At 40.9% G+C, this 22353-nt stretch overlaps 2 protein-coding genes across 2 annotated transcripts; both read right to left on the bottom strand.

Moving 5' to 3' along the window:
* Window positions 1-4528: 4528 nt before the first annotated feature.
* Window positions 4529-20516, bottom strand: LOC115919687. Its single transcript, XM_030973659.1, has 2 exons — window positions 20123-20516; window positions 4529-6082 (listed from the first exon to the last, which is right to left on the bottom strand). Exon 2 carries the CDS (start codon window positions 6005-6007, stop codon window positions 4529-4531), a length of 1479 nt encoding a protein of 492 aa, XP_030829519.1. The 5' UTR covers window positions 6008-6082; window positions 20123-20516.
* LOC115919671 (protein Ycf2-like) lies at window positions 10513-11444 on the bottom strand. The gene is made up of 2 exons (XM_030973658.1): window positions 11408-11444; window positions 10513-11237 (listed from the first exon to the last, which is right to left on the bottom strand). Exons 1-2 carry the CDS (start codon window positions 11442-11444, stop codon window positions 10672-10674), a joined length of 603 nt encoding a protein of 200 aa, XP_030829518.1. The 3' UTR covers window positions 10513-10671.
* Window positions 20517-22353: the final 1837 nt, after the last annotated feature.

Raw genomic sequence — 22353 nt, 5'->3', positions numbered from 1 at the left:
TCCAAATTCATGTGATAGATTGATAAACAATTACAGTATAACATCTTAAAGCATCTCAATAATGGATCCAAATGTCAATCGCTCGTATGCAAATTATTAACGTAAACATTGTGCGTCGGTGTATGATGACGCGCTTGAAAACAACAATCATTTAAGTTAGGCCTCTTTGTTACGTCACGACCGCGGAGCGGATCGTTACACAGCCCTCCTCCTTACAAAATGCGTCCTCGCATTTAAGACATTAGGTTTTCCTGGGCGATAACTTGTTACGATGCAACCTTGTCTAATTTCGATTGCAAGTATATACAAAAACAACAATAACTTCACTCAATATTATTACCAATAAGGTAGGTGACATTTGGAAGAAAACACTTGTCTTATTTTGCCCACTTTAATCTTCTCCTTCTCTGTTACATCACAATCTCTCTATCAACACCAGCATCAATCAAATATACATCTACAACATAAGACATCTGCTTTTCTTCCAAAACTTGTCAATTCTCTGTTCCTATGCAACATGGAACGTGCACTTATATATTCTTAAATTTTCATCGCCCTAGATTACCTATCACAAATAAATTCTAATTCTTAAACCTACTCAGTGGTGTTACAATGTCAATAATGTACATGTATATACAATACAAGCAATGGAATCTGTATAAGAAAGAGATATAGATGAGAAAACAGAGTTGAATAGAAGAAAGAAAGAAGTGAGATAGAAAGTTATAGAGAAGGAAAGAGGAGAAGGAAACAGATCCAAAGTAAAACAAATATTATTCTAAACTTTATTTCCACAAAACCATTTCTAATAAAAGAAATGTGCGGGTCTTCTATTCCTCAGTGGATAGCGTCGAGTATCTTCTTGTCTTCTATTTACAGTCACGTCAGGCGTTGAATCTTGATCAACCTCTTCAGAGTTGGACTCCATCTCTCTGGCATCACTTCCAGCGTCTTCCCGTCTAGTATGAGCTGTCTTCCATTCCATTGGCTCGTCTCCTTCACAAGGTTCCAGGGCTCTTTTGGATTCTGTATGTCACATCAGACAGCTTCGTCTTAATCTTGAATGGGCCATTCCATCTGTAACTTAGTTTGGGACTGATGCCTTTGTGTCTCTGATTATTTCGTAACCAAACGAAATTTCCTTCTTCGTAACTACTTCCAGTAATCTTCTTGTCGTAGTTTCTCTTCTGTCTTCGGAGATTCTTCTGACTGTGCTCAGTAATCCTTGTATAGACTTTATCCATCCTGTCTCGTAGTTCCTCGACGTAGTCTGTTCCAACTTCCATATCTGGTTGGATCATGTACTGATCTGAAAGCATTTTCAGTTCTCTTCCGAACATCATCATGTTTGGCGTTTCTCCTATTGTCTCATGAACTGAACTTCTGTATGCCGTTGTAGCTATGTGTACATACTTGTCCCAATCTCGCTGATTCTTTCCAGGCTCTATTAGCGTAACAAGCATATCGAGCAATGTTCTGTTGAAGCGTTCAATCATACCGTCTGATTTAGGGTTATATGCCGTCGTCCTTGTCTTCTTTATTCCCAGGATCTGGCAAACTTCTTTAAACAACTGTGACTCAAAGTTCCTTCCTTGGTCTGTGTGAATCTCAGTTGGAACCCCGTATCTACATATAAACTCTTCAACTAGTTTGGGTGCCACAGTACTTGCTTTCTCATTAGGTATGGGATAAGCTTCTACGAACTTAGTGTAGTAATCGGCTACTACCATTATGTACTTGTTTCCGTCATTCGTCTCTGGCAAAGGTCCTAGTATATCAAGAGCGATCCGTTCCATCGGACTTCCACTTCTTCTCTGCTGTAGAGGTGCTCGTCTCTTCTTACCAGCTGACTTCCGTCGAGCACAAGATTCACATTTACGGATGAAAGACCTCACATCTGCCTTCATTCCTACCCAGTAGTATCTCATCTGACTACTCTTCAGTGTCTTAGTTGCTCCCAAATGACCAGCTAAAACACTACCATGAAGTTCTTTCAAAACTTCATCTATTTTCCTTCCAGGTAATACTAGTCGCCACTTCACTTCTTTGCCATCTATTGATTCCCATCTACGGTAGAGTATTCCATCTCTGATTTCAAGTTGTTCCCAATGCTCTAACAAGACTTTAACTTTCTTAGACATTGCGGAAACTTCTTCCTTTGGTGGTCTGGTCTTCATTTCCATAGCCTCTAGCACAGGCTTTATATTTGGGTCGTCTAGTTGATCTTTCCTCATCTCAGACAGTCTCTTCTCATTTGTCATCATTATTACACGTGCTTTGGCTGTTTCTTCCTTGAACTCGCACTCCAGTCCTCTTCCACACTGGCCACATGGTCTTCTCGACAATGCATCTGCATTCCCATGACTTCTACCAGCCCTGTGAATGATCTCTATATCATAAGCTGCGATGACCTCAAGCCATCTTGCCAGCTGTCCTTCAGGGTTTTTGAAATTTGTTAGCCACCTTAAAGCTCCGTGATCCGTTCTCACCGTTACATGTCGACCGTAGAGATATTGTCTGAAATGCTTCAAGTAAACTACAACTGCAAGTAGTTCCCTTCTTGTAACGCAGTAGTTCCGTTCTGCCTTACTTAGCACTTTACTTCCGTAAGCAATTACTCTTTCCTTTCCATCTTGTACTTGTGACAACACTCCTCCAATCCCATCCTTACTGGCGTCTGTGTCAAGAATGAATGCACCTTCCGTATTCGGGTATCCCAGAATAGGTGCAGTAATCAATCTTCTTTTCAACTCTTCAAACGCATCCTGACAGACAGAGCTCCATTCGAACTGTCCGGCACGGCGCTTTTCCGTGAGTTGATGAAGAGGTTTGGCTATACTAGCAAAACCTTCAACAAAACGTCTGAAGTAGGATGCAAGACCGAGAAAACTTCTAACTTCCGTCACATTCTTCGGCGTCGGCCATGTTTTTACAGACTCAACCTTCTCTGGCTGTGTTGAGACTCCCTTGCTTGATACTTCGTGTCCGAGATAGGACACCTTCTTCCTGAACAGAAAGCATTTCTTTGGTTTTAACTTTAAGTTGGCTTGTCGTAGTCTATAGAATACTTGACGTAACCGTGAAAGTTCCTCTGGTATCGATTTACCAAAGATAATCAAATCGTCTAAGTAGACAAGTAATGTCTCCCAATGCAATCCGGTTAGTACTTTATCCATCAATCTCTCAAAAGTGGCTGGGGCGTTACAAAGTCCAAAAGGCATCACGTTCCATGAGTAGAGTCCACCATCAGCTACGAAAGCTGATTTTTCCTTAGCATCTTTGCTTAAGCCTACTTGCCAGTATCCACTTGCCAAGTCCAGGGTTGAAAACCACTGCGCTCCTGACAAAGCATCCAATGTTTCGTCTATACGAGGTAGGGGGTAGGCGTCCTTGATCGTGGCAGCATTCAGTTGCCGATAATCCACGCAAAATCTCTGAGTTCCGTCCTTTTTCTTTACGAGTACAATGTTTGAAGCCCATGGACTATCAGTTGGTTCAATAAGACCTTTCTGTAGTAGCCCTTCCACTTGCTCCTTGATTTCGTCTCTCAGCCCAAAAGGGTGCTTGCGTGGTCGTTGTCTAATTGGTCGCTGAGTTCCAGTATCTATCTTGTGTTGTACCAAATTAGTCCTTCCAATATCATCATCTCCTCTTGAGAATACATCCTGAAATTCCGTCAATAACTTTCCAACGTCTTGGCGATACTGATCTGGTATTCCTTTTGTACTTCTCTTTAGCAAATCCCTTAAATGTTCCGGAACTTTTCCATCACCAACAGTGGTGTACTTAGGGACTTCCTGTACTTCACTTGTATCTATAACGGTCATCATAGCGATTGGTGTGTTCTTCTTTATTACTTTGTTGGAAGTAGATGGGTTGAATACTCTAACAGGCACTAACTCCTCCCCTGTCTTGATTAGAGTTCTAGCTGTAATGAGTCCTTTCTTCACTAATTGTTGTTGAACATTTCCAGCCTCTATTAAACCTAGGGTGTTAGATTTAATTCGATCTCCTTCCTTCATTGATCCAAGTATTACAGCTTCATGTCCTGCGGGGATTGTAGTAGTTTCTGACGCAGTTATGCGGCAGGATAGTCTTTCTCCACTTTCATTCTTGCACTCTACTTTGCCCCATTTTGTGGTGAGTTGGAAATTAGTCAGATCAATGCTAGCCCCCATTCTTGTTAGATTGTCCAAGCCGAGGATTCCATCACTACTCACATCTGCTACCAAAACCGTAATTACTCCTTTATTTGGTCCTATATTCATCTCATGAGTTATTGCTTCATAAATGGCTAATGGTGAACCATCTGCTAATTGTGCACTTATGCTACGATGTTGCAGAGGGGGTCTATCTTTTTCATCTAATTGTTCATATGATCGTCTAGAAATGTAAGAATCTGAAGCACCAGTATCAACTAGAAATTTGTATTCCTTGTCCTGAATGTGCACTGGAACATAAAGACCATCAACATTTTGATTTATACTGGGTATGAAACTTGTCTTTGTTTTGCTAGTTTGGGTCTCAATTAATTTTGGACGATTGGCCGCGCCACGACCCTTTGGGGCGACCACTTGTCGTTTGACTGACGCTGGTATCTTTGTCTTGACCAGTTAGATTCATCACTTGGATAGTTCCTTCTTCTTCGATCCATTTGTTTCTCACGGCATTCCCTCGCGAAATGGCCAGGTTTCTCACAATAGAAACATGTTTGGGTTTTCACATCAAATCTTTCTTGCGCTGTTTGGCTTGGTCTTTGATTAGTTCCTGGTTTTTTCACATATCCCTGACATCTTTCCTTGTTAGGTTGACTTTCCATAGCTTGGCCTAGGACTTTGTTGACTTCATCTTTGATCATCTTCTCTAGATCCACTTCAGAGCCGATTCCTCTATTGTAAGTAGGCTTAACCTTCCATCCATTCCTCTCAGTCTCCGTCTGTAGAAATGTCTCAGTGGTTATTGCTGCTTGAATCACCTCATCTAAGCTTGTTGCCTTAGCATGAAATATTCCCATACGAATCTCACTACTACGAATAGCATCAGTAAAATGAATCCTAGCTAGTCTATCGACCCCTTGACTTTCAAAGTTTGGATATGCCTTATCAGTTAGTTCCCTAATATGACGTCCTAGTTCCTGGAGTGATTCTCCTTGTCGTCGCTTACGATTCCTCAGTTCCAACAGATAGCTTTCTGCCTGTTTGGCAGAAGAGAACCTAAATGACAGTTTACTCTGTATTTCTTCAAAGTTCCACTTGGTGCCTCTTTGTTCTTCTAGTAATCTCAGAGCTTGACCTCTCAAGCTAGCAGCTAGATACCTGGCAGATTCCTCATCTTTCCAGTTGTTGATTTCGCAACAAGATTCAAAGTGCGAAGCGTAATCTTTCCAGTCGGTACTTCCATCATACTTGTCCGGCATGATCAGTGGTCGATGAGTAGCTTCCCGAATTCTATCTTCTTTGGCATAGCGAATATCATCATTCTTCTTTTGTGTTTCCATCTGGTTAGTTTCTTCATTAAGTTTCCTCGTCTTTGATTCTTCGACATGAGATATTCCTTCCTCGTCTCTATTTTGGACTTTCATTCCTTCCAGTCGTCTATTTGGTTTGGAGTTGAATTCCACTTCATCATCTGAAGAATCAGATAGTTCTTCCGTGGAGGAGTCTGAGCCAACACTCCTCTTCCTAGGTTTCTTTGTCAACTTCATCATTTGCCCCATTAACTTCGTTAGTTGACTTAATATCCGACTTTGTAATTTCTCTGACCTACTCTTCTTTTTCTTTGAACTTTTTGTACTAGACATTGTCTCATCTGAGGAGCAACTTAGCTCATCTATTTCTTTCTTAGACTTTGGTACCTCCGCCATATTAATAATCCCACTTCTGACACCAAATTTGTGGCGGCCGCCCCCGCCTCCGTCTCCAACCTCGACCTCTACGTCGGGATTATTCTCTTTCCCAGCTGGGGAAACTGATTCTTTATATCTGTCAGGATATTCGTCAGCCGACATTATTTATAATGTCCGAGCGGTTAGAGTAATTAGATCTTATCTTTTATTTGAGGAAAGACGGGGGAAGCTACAATACTTATTGTGACGTGAGACCCTCCTCACCAAACTGGTAAATGCTGCCACCACATACTTTTATAGGGGTATGAACCCTCACAGACGATCTGATAATCAAACCGACTGTACGGGAATACAAAGTGACGTAAGACAACACATGAGCTCTGCGATTACAAAAAAAAGGGGGGGGGGGGGGTAATTCACTAGGGGCGAGGGTAAACTGAACACTGCACTGCGCATGACACACAATCAATCATACACACATCTGACTACTCAACTGCTCTCTACCGGACTGACCACCTAATCCGACCACGATACATCATCTCTTTCCCACTTGACCAGCACGTCAAACATCCAGGACATGACTGGTAAGTTAACTATTAAGTCCATCTAATATCTCAGTTACTAAGCCTAATTGAATACTAACTGGCCACATCAACATTCAATCAAGTATACATCTCAGCTCTCATCCAAGACAACGTACAGTGTACTCCGGCCTGCACACATACAACTTGTACAGTGTACAACATGCACTCTCATGTGTACGGCGAACATCTCTTGCATAAGTACAGCGTACATGGGCGCGCACGTGTACAGTGAACACCTGGCCTAACAACGGCAGTTGTTCAGTGCACTCGTACTCGCACATGAACAGTGAACATCATCAATCAGGCAGTGGTTCAGTGAACCTCAATCATTCAACAATAACACAGACGCTCAGCTCATCTCACATACTTCTGATTCCCACTCATTCTCGCCTCCTGTCTCACGAGTAGCATGGTAAGAATATTCTATTGTCGAGCGTCGATGACGGGAACGTTTGTTCGAAATATACGAACTCTCTTATTAAGTTACTTAAGTTACTCAATCACATCAACAGTCATATTCAGTTCATTCAGGCATCTGTGCAACTAAACCAGGCCTAAGTAATTTCTCGTTTTGGAAACCATAAATTCGGGTTGTACCCAATTCAAAACATTTATTAATGTAAACAATCTTTAACTAGGGTGTCTGATCGCGCACCCGATGTTGTGTGCTAAAATTCTTCCCATAGAGATTACACGCATCCCTATGCAGCCTACGTGCATTGCGCGACCATGCAAAAAAAGTCAATTTTTTTTTTTCAAATCGAGATTCAAACCTTTATCAGTTGTGATCCTGAAGGTGATAATCAATGAATGAGGTGTCATATGAAAGAGCAGGTGAATTCCAATATTTCCAAAGGGGCGTAGCCCCCGAAATTCTAAAAATATCTTGGTCAAAACAGCAATTTAAACATTGTGTCCTGGCTAACTCTGAGGTTTGTCACTTTTGAGATATGACGCCCCGATCGATAAGTAGTCCCAGTCCTAAGGAACAATTCTATGTGATTATATTTTCGCTAGCCCCCAGGGATCACAACTGATAACAGTTTAAAAATACCCTTCTCGCTATTTGGTGGATCAGCTAATTAGGAGGCGTGCGCTCCGCTCAGTCCAAACCATGGTTACATCGCGTAACATCTCCGCGCACGAACGAAACCCCAAATTCAATTACACATTATAGTGACTGAAATTATGGTTGGCAATTCCCTCGATAAACCCGGAAGTGAATACACGTTATAGTCAATGGCAATATCGCGGAGACAACGTGTGTTGTCTCCGCGATATTTCCATTGACTATAACGTGCATTCACTTCCGGGTTTATTGTGCGACGAACGCCAACCATACTAGTCAATCGCACATGTCGCGGAGACAGCGTAGCTCAAGCTGCAAGTCGCGGATTGGCTTAGCAGCATGCGTACGATATGCATACGCTTGCATATCGCGCGATACAGCTGTTTGGCTAAATTTAGCAAAACAACATCACTCTGCGTGGACGTCTTTTTCGTCGATTTTGACCAAAATGATATGAATATACCAGCGTGTTGGAGGGGCTGTAACTTTTGATAGAAACATCGGTGAGACTTGAAATTTGAAATGTATTATTCTGATAACATTTTTTATTCAAATATCAAACAAAAATGGTGAAAAACGATCCCAAATTGAAAATTGAAAAATCGTTCAGACACCCTACTTTAACATTGTAAAACTCAGCAATTCAAAACGCGTGAAGAGTAAAAGTGACCTGTTCGATCATAACTATTTATAACTTAGTATTTACATGTACATGTTTAAACTACGATCCTAGGTTACATGGATGTCCTTTAGAAATAAGTACAGTGTATAGCGACAATTTAATCGTCACTAAATCTACTATGCGTACAGTGTACACTTATTAGTTTTACATTAACTAACTTTACGGTTTGCCACTACTTGTCCAGAAATGACTGGGATAAGAGCAAGTGTCTCAAATGTATAAATATTAATCTTCCAATACCAGTATCACTAACAGATCCAAGCAATATATAAGTGTAGACCTTTGTTCTATTCTATTCTTCTCACCCTAATATCCTATGCCAGCATAGCGGTACATTCCATTCCCTAATAAACTTCTCAATCTGGCTAAGCATCCCGCCAACTCCGCCACTACTATGTTCCTGGCTCTCTACCACCCCGGCCTCTTTCCTGCCCCGAATCTACGTTGTAATGAAATAGCCTCGAGATTTTATCTCCTATAACATTAGACTAACAAAGTCTTAATATAAGCTTGTTCAACTGTTAACAACATTTTACGATAGAAGTAATAAATACAATAGGATACATGTGTGTGGTCAATAAATGAGTTACAGAAATAGGAAATCTAAAGGGGTCATTAAAAGGTAGGCTCGTAAGGTACATGTAGGCTCACGGTCTCGATCATAACATTCGTTCCTTATTCAGGATTGAACTGTTGCAGGTAGCAAGCTTCCATATCCACCGTAACGTTCTCTATTCGAGATTGTTACGGTGGATAGTCTCCAACCACAGCCAAGCAGAAATGGAAAGGGGGGAGGGGGGGGTAACATTCATGCACAATACAACTTCTCAAAAGTTGTAATAATCTACATTTATGTCATTACCATTTCGTATAACATTATAATCTAATCATGCAATAATATAAGTAGCATAATCCAATTATTATCTAGTGTAGATGTAGGCCTACACTTAAAAACTTATTGTACAGTGTACTTTACTCATGTTCAGTGTACTTCGTATATAACTTGTAAGTACAACATTCTACTAGTTACTGTCCAACTCGTACAGTACAATTCTTCAAGTACAATTCTAATATCTACAAGCTACAATTCCACATTCTACTGTCTTTAAGGTCTACTTATTATCTAATATAGTACAAGTACAATTCTACGAGTACAACTCAAGTCTTCAAAGCTTATTGTCTAATATCTACAAGTACAGACTACATTATTTATGAGGCACCCTTGAGTGACTACGTCACTCCTATTTCTTTCACTCTCTCCGGATGTTTCATTTTGTGTTCTTTTTGTTAAACTTCGTAATGAATAAAAGGGAATAGAAATAAACAAAATTCTGCTTTAGTTCCTTTTTTTTTGGTACCGCATACATTTTTAAAATCAGCCAGCGAATAATAACATTCGATAATAATTCCCACTCCATGAAGCAATTGATCAAACAATCAAATACAAAGTCGGGCTTAACCCCAAATAGATTCATCATTAATATTCTTTGTGGATAAATTCTCTAAATTTCCCTTTATATAAAATAGGAATAGATATTATGCAATAATATAACAAGAGATGAATATTAGAAATATATTTCATAACTCACTCTTTTTTTCTGTCTGGAACGAGATGGAAAACGAGATGGAACTTGAAATTGAACTTGAAATTGAACTTGACTAGGGATCGTCTTACAATGTTGAATTTGAGATGCAGTATAATATTTGTTACATTTTTCATCCCCTTTTATACTGGGACCCCGGGCCGTAAATCGGCTGAGAAAAATACTGCAGCCTCCCGCAATTTTAATTGGTCAAAAGTTGGTGACGTCACTATGCGCGAAGTCCAAAAATACCGGCTAATCCATTTTCAATAGGTGGAATTCACTTTTAGTGAACTAAATTACATTATTTAAGAAGTAGTCTTATCAGAAAAAGGGAAAATATGACACCAAGCAACTATTTAAGGAAACATTGACAAGGTAAGTGATTACATAAACGAATTATTCACCTTAGTTCAACATCGCACACGATGTTTCAGATACCCGGTCCCACATAGCAAATTCTGTGTATTTGAATGAATCTAAAAATAGCACTAATCGGCTGCCGTTACTACGCTCATTGATCGCTGTAGTAAACAATCATTTACGCCTATTTCATAAAAGATAAAATCAGGCTAGTCCTGGTATTGCTAAATGACAAATATAAAACGAAAATTAAGGGAAAAACAGGGGGGGGGGGGGTATTTCTTCACATTGTCCCCTCTCTTCCTAATCGCTGTCCCAGCGATAAAATTCTAAGAGTGCATTTTTTTTTAATTTTTTTTTTTTTAAATTAAATGCATTCCATATTCTAATTCATGCAACAACAACAAAATTATTAATACATGTACATGTGTATAGATTTTGCTTTGTTTTGTTAAATACACTTATCCTTAAACTTCAAGCTTACGTACTAATGCCAATAATACATGTTATTATTATTATTTACTTATTTTTTTTATACAACTTATTCAATCTTCTTCAATGAGCCCCTCATCAAAGTAGTGGATAGACTTTTTTTCCTCATGCAACCGCTTCCTTCCCTTGGTCACGATATACGTGGTCGTATAAACTTCGACCCTCGAAATTTGAATGTATCCGTGGTTTGGCCTTCGCACCTTGACCACGACTTCCAACGGCTCTTTCTTCTCACTGTCAATCAATACTGATGCTGGTTCTACCGTCTGTTCAACCTCGTCCTCTTGCTCCACTTTCTCCTTCACCGTCTCAATCGCCTCGTCCTCTTGCTCCACTTTCTCCTTCACCGTCTCCATCGCCTCGTCCTCTTGCTCCACTTTCTCCTTCACCGTCTCCATCGCCTCGTCCTCTTGCTCCACTTTCTCCTTCACCGTCTCCATGGCCTCGTCCTCTTGCTCCACTTTCTCCTTCACCGTCTCCATCGCCTCGTCCTCCTCTTCCGTCTCTGGGTGTATTTCGATCTCAGGAGCTTTCTGTAGCTGGTCCTTCCTTTTTCTCTCCAACCCTTCCTTCAGCTTTCTCTTCTCCTTTTCCAGTCTCCTTTCTCTCTTATGTTTCCTCTCCCTCTCGTCCTGTTTCTCCTCCTCCTCCTTCCTCCTTTCCCTCCTTCTTCTCTCTTCCTCCTCCGCATTTCTCTCGTTCACCTTCTCTAGCTTCTCCTTCCTTCTCCTCTCGTCCTCCTTCCTCTTCTCTAGATACCGCCGAGAGGCCACCTTAAAATTTAAATACTTGGCCTCTCCTCTGTGACTTGGGTGGCTCCTACCATAGTGGCGTGCCACCTCCGGTCTTCCCAACGTCTCAAACGTGCAATGAGTGCAGCTCAGTGTCAGCTCAGTTTTGTGTGTAAGTGCCATGTGGGCATCCAAGTCGCTCGCCCTCTCTCTTGTTGCGCTGCAAACAGTGCACTTGAACATCTGTGAAAATATTGGAATAAAAGGAATGGCACGTTCATGTGTTAGTAGCTTCTCTACTCCCGAAACCTATTTGGAGGTAACCTCACTCTACCCGGATTTCTGCGAGGTGGCTGTGGATTGTTCATTAACCAGTTGTTAAGTTCGGGACCAGTGTAGGCTTTTAAACGATCAAGATGAACCACCTTGGGCTTACACTTGGCTGATTGCTGTATGCGGTACACTACATCTGATAATCTATCCATAACCATATAAGGACCAGTCCACTTAAACATCAGTTTTGGGCATACCCCTCTTTTGCGCTGCACACCATGTAGCCATACCCAGTCTCCTTTATTAAATCTTCTAAGTGAGGTATTACGATCGTACATCCTAGCCTGCTTCTCGGCAGCTAACTCAAGTTTACTCCTAGCCATTTCGTGTGCATCTCTTATTCTATCTCGAAGTTGTTCTGAGTAATCCCCTCTCTCCTCTTCTCTCTCGACAGTTGACGGCTGAGTGAAGATGACATCTACCGGCAGTGTTACTTCTCTGCCTAACATCATCATTGCGGGAGACTCGCCCGTGGATTCTTGGACTGCTGACCTATACGCCAACATGGCATATGGAATTCGCTCATCCCAGTCCCTCTGATGGCGGTCCGGATCTAGAATCGAAGACACCATGGTAATTAAAGTTCTGTTAAATCTCTCTATGAAGCCATCACTCCTTGGGTGCAGTGGACATGTTCTAGTCTTCTTGATCCCCAACATCTCGCACACTTCCTTCATGAGGTTAGACTCGAAATTCCTCCCTTGGTCTGTATGTAGCTCCCTAGGAATGCCATATCGACAGATAAACTCCTCAACCACAACTCTTGCTACTGTCCTGGCCTCTTGATTGGGAAGTGCATAGGACTCTATCCATTTGCTGAAGTAATCACCTATTACTAAAACATATCGATTGCCTCTGTCAGTTTCAGGTAAAGGACCTAGGATGTCCATGGCTACTCTTTCGAGGGTGGCACCAATCCGGTACTTCTGTAATGGGGCTCTTGATTTCTTGGGTGGATTCTTCAGTCTCGAGCAGACGTCGCACTTCCGCACCAGTGATCTGACATCAGCTGCCAATCCCACCCAGTAATACCTCTGCTGTACCTTGTGCAGCAGCTTGTTTACTCCCAAATGACATGCCGTCTTGGAGCTGTGTAGTTCTGTTAGCACTGTATGACGAAGTGAGTGAGGAAGCACTACTTTCCAGCTGATCTCCTTTCCATCGCTGGATTCCCACCTCCTGACCAGAACGCCATCTTTCATCGTCAATAAGTCCCAGTTGACCCAATATGTTTTTGTGGCGGAAGACAGACTCGATACATCTTTCCACTCCGGCTTTTGAGTCAATTCTTCTTTCCAATTAAGGACATGTTTCACATCAACATCATGAAGTTGTGCTTCTCGTATTTCAGGATTAGTTATGCTTGGTGAAAGGCTGATTGCCTGAATTCTCTCCACCATGTCAGACTCCATCCATCAGTCTCTCTACAATGATTAAAAAATATAACACAACATAGAGTATTCCTACTGTAACTCTTAAACTAATTCTTCCTCTCTATTTGCAGATATCCTCCAATCTACCGCACTGGGAGCAGGGGCGACGCGACAATCCGTCTGCATTCACGTGCACCCGTCCAGGACGATGAATTAAGGTAAGTCTATACTGGCTAACCACCTCTAACCATCTTGCTAGTTGACCTTCTGGATTCTTGAATTGCATCAACCATGTAAGAGCTCCGTGATCTGTACGAACTGTTACCTCCTGTCCATACAAATAGTGTCTGAAATGTTTCAGAAACGTGACAATAGCAAGCAACTCCCTTCTGGTCACACAGTAATTCTGTTCTGCCCGGTTTAGAGTTCTACTTGCATATGCTGTTACTACTTCCTTGTCATCCTTCTCTTGTGATAGAACGGCTCCAATCCCAAACTTGCTTGCATCAGTGTCCAGCAGGAATTTAACACCTATCCTTGGGTATGAGAGTATGGGTGCTGTAGTTAGCCTCTCCTTCAGTGTAGTAAATGCAGCTGCACATTCTTCTGTCCACTCGAAAGGGCGATCCTTCTGAGTGAGAGCAGTTAAAGGCTTAGCAACATCTGAAAACTTCTTAATGAACCTCCTGTAATATGAAGCTAGACCTAGGAAACTTCGAACATCAGTTGGGTTGGTAGGTGTAGGCCAGCATGACACAGCTTCAATCTTTGCTGGATCCGTGCTAACCCCTTCTTCTGACACAACGTGTCCCAAGTACAACACCTTTTTCTGGAATAAGTGACATTTCTTCGGTTTGAGTTTCAGGTGAGCCGACCTCAGTCGATCTAACACAATTCTCAGTCTCTCCACCACTTCGTCTGCTGATGACCCGAAAATTATGATGTCGTCCAAGTAGATGAGAAGTATTTTCCACTGCAAACCAGAGAGCACTGCTTCCATCAGCCTTTCAAATGTTGAAGGTGCATTGCATAAGCCGAAAGGCATTACTTCAAACTGATACAGGCCGCCGGGAACTACGAAAGCAGATTTCAACTTCGCCTCTTCATCTAGGGGCACCTGCCAATAGCCTGCTGCGAGATCCAAAGTGCAGAAGTACTTGGCTCCATCTAGAGAGTCGATTGATTCGTCTATGCGGGGGAGGGGGAACGAGTCCTTGACTGTATGCTTATTGAGTAGTCTGTAGTCTATACAAAATCGTTTCGATCCATCCTTCTTGTTTGCTAGCACTACAGGTGAGGACCATGGGCTGGCTGATGGGATAATTATACCTCGCTCGAGCATGTCATTCACTTGTTTTTCTATTTCTCCTCTTTGACCCATAGGTGGACGCCTTGGACGTTGACGGATTGGTGCTGCACATGTTGTGTGAATGCTGTGCTGTACTTTATCAGTTCTACCAATGTCATGGTCTCCCTTGGAAAACACATCTTCATAGGCGGTAAGAAGTTCAATGATTTGATTTTCATGTCTCTCTCCTATGCTGCTCTTTGTTTTCTCATAGATGTCTTGAAGATGATCTGGCACTTTAGTGAGTTGGTTGACAGCTGCTGTTCGATGCGAAGACTTGAGGCTTTCTCCCTTCCGATCCGTACATGAGACGATTTCATTGTTGATTCTAACAAACATCTGATTACAGTTGATACTTGCATCTTTCTCTTGTAGGAAATCCATTCCCAGGATGCCATCATGTTCGATATCTGCTACCACTATCTTGACTCTGTGAAATGATGTCCCAATTTTCATCACAAGGAACGCCACTCCAATTACTTCAATAGGTGTGCCATCAGCCTGTAGCAATCTGACATTTGTCTCACTCAGCTGGATGGATTCTTGCATCCTGTTGTATGCTGTATTGGATAATATGGTGATTGTTGACCCAGTGTCTATAAGTAGCTGTAACCTCTGATTCTCAATAACTCCTGTTATGAACATGCTCTGATCAGTCTCGTTGATAGTACAAATTACTATATCATGTTGAAGTGAAGATCTTATACGTTGACCTATACTCGTGGACCTTGTCTGAAATTCGGCCTGGCCGCAGTCCGTCGGGAAGACCGGTTGTCGTTTCCCTGCCTTGTATTCACATGAGGGCACTCCCTTGCAAAGTGACCTACTTCTTGACAGTTGTAACACGCTCTGTCATCCTTGTTTTGGGTTCGATTAGTAGCCATATTTTCGATCATAGTAGTGAGCTGTCTCATGTTCATCTTCAACTCCTCAATTTCCTTTCTTGTTTTCTCATCCATAGGTGCTGGCTGGGCGTTGGGGAAAGCGTCCACTGCTCGAACATGACGAGAAGTTCTATTTCGCTCTCTAGCTCTCTCGGCCCTGAGGAAGGATTCCGTCGTCAGTCCAGCTCTGATAGCGTCATCTAGCGTCTGTGGATGGGCTCTGAAAATACCGGCGCGGGTCTCTGGATCGTCTATAGCGTCCGAAAAATGCCCCTTTGCGAGTCGATGTCTAGCATCTGTATTGAGTTCCGGATATGCAAGGCAAGTGAGGTCGCGAATGGCCTGTCCAAGTTCTTGAAGAGATTCGTCTTTATGTCTACGTCTCATTCGTAGTTCCAGCAGGAAATTCTCTGCTTGTTCACCAGGGCCAAATCGACTCTCCAAATGCAATACCAGCTCACTGTATGAGATGTGTCCACTGACTGGAAAGTTGCTCAGAATCCTCAACGCGGGACCTTGTAGTCTTGTTGCCAGAAACTGCCCAGCTTCTAAATCAGTCCAACCGTTCAGCTGCATGCAGACCTCGAAATGTCTCTTGTAATCTCCCCACGGCGTCTTCCCTCCGAACTTCTCTGGTAGAACATCCTTCCGATATCCAGAGCTGCCTTGCCTCACATCAGTCTTTCGAGTACTGGAGACGTACTTGGGATTTTCTCTGAATCCATGCGGCGTATAGACTTGTCCACTATTTTGACGCATATCTCCAGCTTCTCTAACGGCTATCTCGGGATCATCCGTCTCCACTGCCCAGCGTGATGGCAAGGCTGCTTGATCACCACCAGCTGCTAGCTCCAACATAGCCTCAGCTGCTACGCTTCCCTGTTCGCTATTCATCCTGAGCTTCTAAACTTAATGTTTAAGTTTTTGTAGCGTAAGATTTAGAAAATAGCCAGGAAGTTTTTGTTATCAAAAGTTGTTTTATTTTTTTTTTTTTTTTTTTTAAGTGCCAAGGGTACCTCTCACAAACTAAAGTATAGGAGTATATCTCCTTAATTACCTTATTACTATTCACTACTTCGTAAGTGTTTCTTATTAATGTAAGCTTAGGTACTACTACTGTAAGACATGTCACTCTTACTTTACGTTCGTAATTGAATTTCTAATTGATCTAATGCCTGGTTTACAAAGCACACATCCACTGTAACTGATTTATAAGACCGAACTCGACACCCAACTTCAAAGCAGCCACAGATCACCATTTCACTGTACTACTTGAATTTAACCTAACTTCAGACAAACAGACTCTTACTATTTTCCAAAGAAAAGTTCCAACCTTGTCGATTCAGACCCATAACATCAGATTCACACTTGCGGAACTAATTCCTCGCATTTAAATACTAGCTCTGTACCCAGCTAAAAATCGTCATGATTCTACCATCTCCACCAGAAAATGTAAGTTTACTGGTACACTTCAAAAAGAGTTTTATCCACCACCTCTGTCAGAAAATGTAAGTTTTCTGGTACACTACTAAAAAAAAAAGACAGAGAATCCCACCCGGCTGCCACCAAAATGTGACGTGAGACCCTCCTCACCAAACTGGTAAATGCTGCCACCACATACTTTTATAGGGGTATGAACCCTCACAGACGATCTGATAATCAAACCGACTGTACGGGAATACAAAGTGACGTAAGACAACACATGAGCTCTGCGATTACAAAAAAAAGGGGGGGGGGGTAATTCACTAGGGGCGAGGGTAAACTGAACACTGCACTGCGCATGACACACAATCAATCATACACACATCTGACTACTCAACTGCTCTCTACCGGACTGACCACCTAATCCGACCACGATACATCATCTCTTTCCCACTTGACCAGCACGTCAAACATCCAGGACATGACTGGTAAGTTAACTATTAAGTCCATCTAATATCTCAGTTACTAAGCCTAATTGAATACTAACTGGCCACATCAACATTCAATCAAGTATACATCTCAGCTCTCATCCAAGACAACGTACAGTGTACTCCGGCCTGCACACATACAACTTGTACAGTGTACAACATGCACTCTCATGTGTACGGCGAACATCTCTTGCATAAGTACAGCGTACATGGGCGCGCACGTGTACAGTGAACACCTGGCCTAACAACGGCAGTTGTTCAGTGCACTCGTACTCGCACATGAACAGTGAACATCATCAATCAGGCAGTGGTTCAGTGAACCTCAATCATTCAACAATAACACAGACGCTCAGCTCATCTCACATACTTCTGATTCCCACTCATTCTCGCCTCCTGTCTCACGAGTAGCATGGTAAGAATATTCTATTGTCGAGCGTCGATGACGGGAACGTTTGTTCGAAATATACGAACTCTCTTATTAAGTTACTTAAGTTACTCAATCACATCAACAGTCATATTCAGTTCATTCAGGCATCTGTGCAACTAAACCAGGCCTAAGTAATTTCTCGTTTTGGAAACCATAAATTCGGGTTGTACCCAATTCAAAACATTTATTAATGTAAACAATCTTTAACATTGTAAAACTCAGCAATTCAAAACGCGTGAAGAGTAAAAGTGACCTGTTCGATCATAACTATTTATAACTTAGTATTTACATGTACATGTTTAAACTACGATCCTAGGTTACATGGATGTCCTTTAGAAATAAGTACAGTGTATAGCGACAATTTAATCGTCACTAAATCTACTATGCGTACAGTGTACACTTATTAGTTTTACATTAACTAACTTTACGGTTTGCCACTACTTGTCCAGAAATGACTGGGATAAGAGCAAGTGTCTCAAATGTATAAATATTAATCTTCCAATACCAGTATCACTAACAGATCCAAGCAATATATAAGTGTAGACCTTTGTTCTATTCTATTCTTCTCACCCTAATATCCTATGCCAGCATAGCGGTACATTCCATTCCCTAATAAACTTCTCAATCTGGCTAAGCATCCCGCCAACTCCGCCACTACTATGTTCCTGGCTCTCTACCACCCCGGCCTCTTTCCTGCCCCGAATCTACGTTGTAATGAAATAGCCTCGAGATTTTATCTCCTATAACATTAGACTAACAAAGTCTTAATATAAGCTTGTTCAACTGTTAACAACATTTTACGATAGAAGTAATAAATACAATAGGATACATGTGTGTGGTCAATAAATGAGTTACAGAAATAGGAAATCTAAAGGGGTCATTAAAAGGTAGGCTCGTAAGGTACATGTAGGCTCACGGTCTCGATCATAACATTCGTTCCTTATTCAGGATTGAACTGTTGCAGGTAGCAAGCTTCCATATCCACCGTAACGTTCTCTATTCGAGATTGTTACGGTGGATAGTCTCCAACCACAGCCAAGCAGAAATGGAAAGGGGGGAGGGGGGGGTAACATTCATGCACAATACAACTTCTCAAAAGTTGTAATAATCTACATTTATGTCATTACCATTTCGTATAACATTATAATCTAATCATGCAATAATATAAGTAGCATAATCCAATTATTATCTAGTGTAGATGTAGGCCTACACTTAAAAACTTATTGTACAGTGTACTTTACTCATGTTCAGTGTACTTCGTATATAACTTGTAAGTACAACATTCTACTAGTTACTGTCCAACTCGTACAGTACAATTCTTCAAGTACAATTCTAATATCTACAAGCTACAATTCCACATTCTACTGTCTTTAAGGTCTACTTATTATCTAATATAGTACAAGTACAATTCTACGAGTACAACTCAAGTCTTCAAAGCTTATTGTCTAATATCTACAAGTACAGACTACATTATTTATGAGGCACCCTTGAGTGACTACGTCACTCCTATTTCTTTCACTCTCTCCGGATGTTTCATTTTGTGTTCTTTTTGTTAAACTTCGTAATGAATAAAAGGGAATAGAAATAAACAAAATTCTGCTTTAGTTCCTTTTTTTTTGGTACCGCATACATTTTTAAAATCAGCCAGCGAATAATAACATTCGATAATAATTCCCACTCCATGAAGCAATTGATCAAACAATCAAATACAAAGTCGGGCTTAACCCCAAATAGATTCATCATTAATATTCTTTGTGGATAAATTCTCTAAATTTCCCTTTATATAAAATAGGAATAGATATTATGCAATAATATAACAAGAGATGAATATTAGAAATATATTTCATAACTCACTCTTTTTTTCTGTCTGGAACGAGATGGAAAACGAGATGGAACTTGAAATTGAACTTGAAATTGAACTTGACTAGGGATCGTCTTACAATGTTGAATTTGAGATGCAGTATAATATTTGTTACATTTTTCATCCCCTTTTATACTGGGACCCCGGGCCGTAAATCGGCTGAGAAAAATACTGCAGCCTCCCGCAATTTTAATTGGTCAAAAGTTGGTGACGTCACTATGCGCGAAGTCCAAAAATACCGGCTAATCCATTTTCAATAGGTGGAATTCACTTTTAGTGAACTAAATTACATTATTTAAGAAGTAGTCTTATCAGAAAAAGGGAAAATATGACACCAAGCAACTATTTAAGGAAACATTGACAAGGTAAGTGATTACATAAACGAATTATTCACCTTAGTTCAACATCGCACACGATGTTTCAGATACCCGGTCCCACATAGCAAATTCTGTGTATTTGAATGAATCTAAAAATAGCACTAATCGGCTGCCGTTACTACGCTCATTGATCGCTGTAGTAAACAATCATTTACGCCTATTTCATAAAAGATAAAATCAGGCTAGTCCTGGTATTGCTAAATGACAAATATAAAACGAAAATTAAGGGAAAAACAGGGGGGGGGGGGGTATTTCTTCACATTATTTACGTTCGTTTCGTCGAAATATACGACTATGAAGGAGTACCAGTCAAGAAGAAAGACAAAGTGTTTATAGACTCATAATTTCAGTTTCAAGACAAAAGAAAATGGTCAATTTTTATTAATGCATGTACTTCAAATATTTACAACATCTTTATATCACCACTGTCACAAATACCTTGTGCTCATATAGTTATACTTAATGAATTTATACGATTGTCGTTATTATATTCGGATACATGTAATAAAGTAAAGGCAATGATTCATTGGGATTTATGGGACTTGGGAGTTTTCCTCTTAGTTTAATTCCATAGCGACATAGGGGGAGAGGTGGACTTAGAATATTCCTGCATCTTAATTATAGTGGTTCATTAATTCCAGCATCTTAATTCCAGCTTCCTTGTGTACCTTTATATTCCAGGGAGGGAGAGAGATCTTATGTGTGGTACCGGTTCCGACGAGCGCCCAATTCCAATACAAGTCCTTAGGTGGGGGGGGATTTCCAGGGAGAGACTAATAGTTCTGATTCCGACGAGCGTCCAATTCCAACTCCTCGCGTTTCAGAAATGTTACGGGTTATAAAGGCATAATGCGGACGTGGGGGAAATCGATGCGCTAAGCGATCTTGGAAAGCACACGCGCAGCGAAAATGGACTTAACATGAAGACTGTGCTAGTTCAGAGCAAAATATCTAAGTAAATCTCTTATTTTCCCATTAATTATATACAACACTCTGAATGACATAGTTGCAGTAAATATTAACAAGTTACATTGTCTAAACAACTTTCCATCCAAATTCATGTGATAGATTGATAAACAATTACAGTATAACATCTTAAAGCATCTCAATAATGGATCCAAATGTCAATCGCTCGTATGCAAATTATTAACGTAAACATTGTGCGTCGGTGTATGATGACGCGCTTGAAAACAACAATCATTTAAGTTAGGCCTCTTTGTTACGTCACGACCGCGGAGCGGATCGTTACAATATATTTGACTAATGAGGAAGTTTAATCTTTGCCTCCCGAAACCACACGCATAAACCCATACCACACAACAATCATAAAAAGTCCTCTAATTTTAAATGACAATATTGCTAATAATGAGATTTTCCGGCGGTTGCATCGTTAGGGTTCAGTAGGATGTTAGATCATGGACCGATCAGCACATTATGTAAACAAGAAACACGCGGCGTCAATGGAAAATTTTCAAGTGTAAGGGCAACATGTTGAGCAAACAGTGTAATCGCTCCGCGTAGTAAGCATTTAGCAACCTTCTTATCGAGAAACTAGTCTTTTTTCAGTCAAATCCATCGATCATTGGTTACATTTTAAATTGCACGTTCGCCCAATTTTTAAACTGGTCGTAATAATAAAACTCTTTTTTATTTATTCAACGGCCTATTAATAAAAAATATTTCAGTCTAGCTACTGTTAAATTATAGATATAAATTTCGAAGTTTCAAATAATTTGTGTCTGCGATCTAGAATAGCTGACATCACGGTTGGAAGGTTTTGCCGAGGGATATGTCTGGAAAAAAGAGGTGTCGGCTCTATAATGAGGCTTTGTGCCTTTTGATTGGCTGCTATCTTGGGGGCTCGTCAATACGTCACGATTGCCTGTCTGCAAGTTTATTACTATTTGATTTGGCGGGTTATCGCAAAGTAGACAAAAGTGCATGTTTGGTAAAAAAAAAAAAAAAAAAAAAAGAGAGAGAAGGACGAAAAAAGTAAAAGAAGGGAAAAATGAAAGGAAATAAAAGAATACAAACTTAAACGAATGAAAATATAGTTCACACTGTTTTTTCGCAGTTTCTCGTACAGACTTTTTTGGGGGGGCATATACCAATGCTCTGAAATTCTTTTCCCACTCCATCCCCAGGCTCCCACCCCCTCTCTCTCTCTCTCTCTCCCTCTCTTACTCCTCCTTTCTCTGTCTATATCTCTGTCTTTCTCTTTCTCCTCTCTCATTGTATTCTCCCTCTCTCAGCTCTCTCTCTCTCTCTTATATATCCGTCAATCTCAGTCTCACGCTCATCTTTCTCTGTTACTTGATCTCTCTCTCATTTGTTAGTTTCTGAATCACATTATGGGCATATTATAAATTATGGGCATATTAAGTTAGGCCTATTATAAAATATTTTTGTGTCATTACAGTGCACTTGGTGAAATCTTCTAAGTTCTAGACAAGCGAGATAGTTTTATCGATATTTAACTGAACAAATCAAT

The sequence above is a fragment of the Strongylocentrotus purpuratus genome, unplaced genomic scaffold, assembly GCF_000002235.5.
Source record: "Strongylocentrotus purpuratus isolate Spur 01 unplaced genomic scaffold, Spur_5.0 spur5_contig_865, whole genome shotgun sequence".
Taxonomy (NCBI): domain Eukaryota; kingdom Metazoa; phylum Echinodermata; class Echinoidea; order Camarodonta; family Strongylocentrotidae; genus Strongylocentrotus; species Strongylocentrotus purpuratus.
Note: the sequence above shows the minus strand (reverse complement) of the source record. Positions and strands in the feature narration are given on the sequence as shown.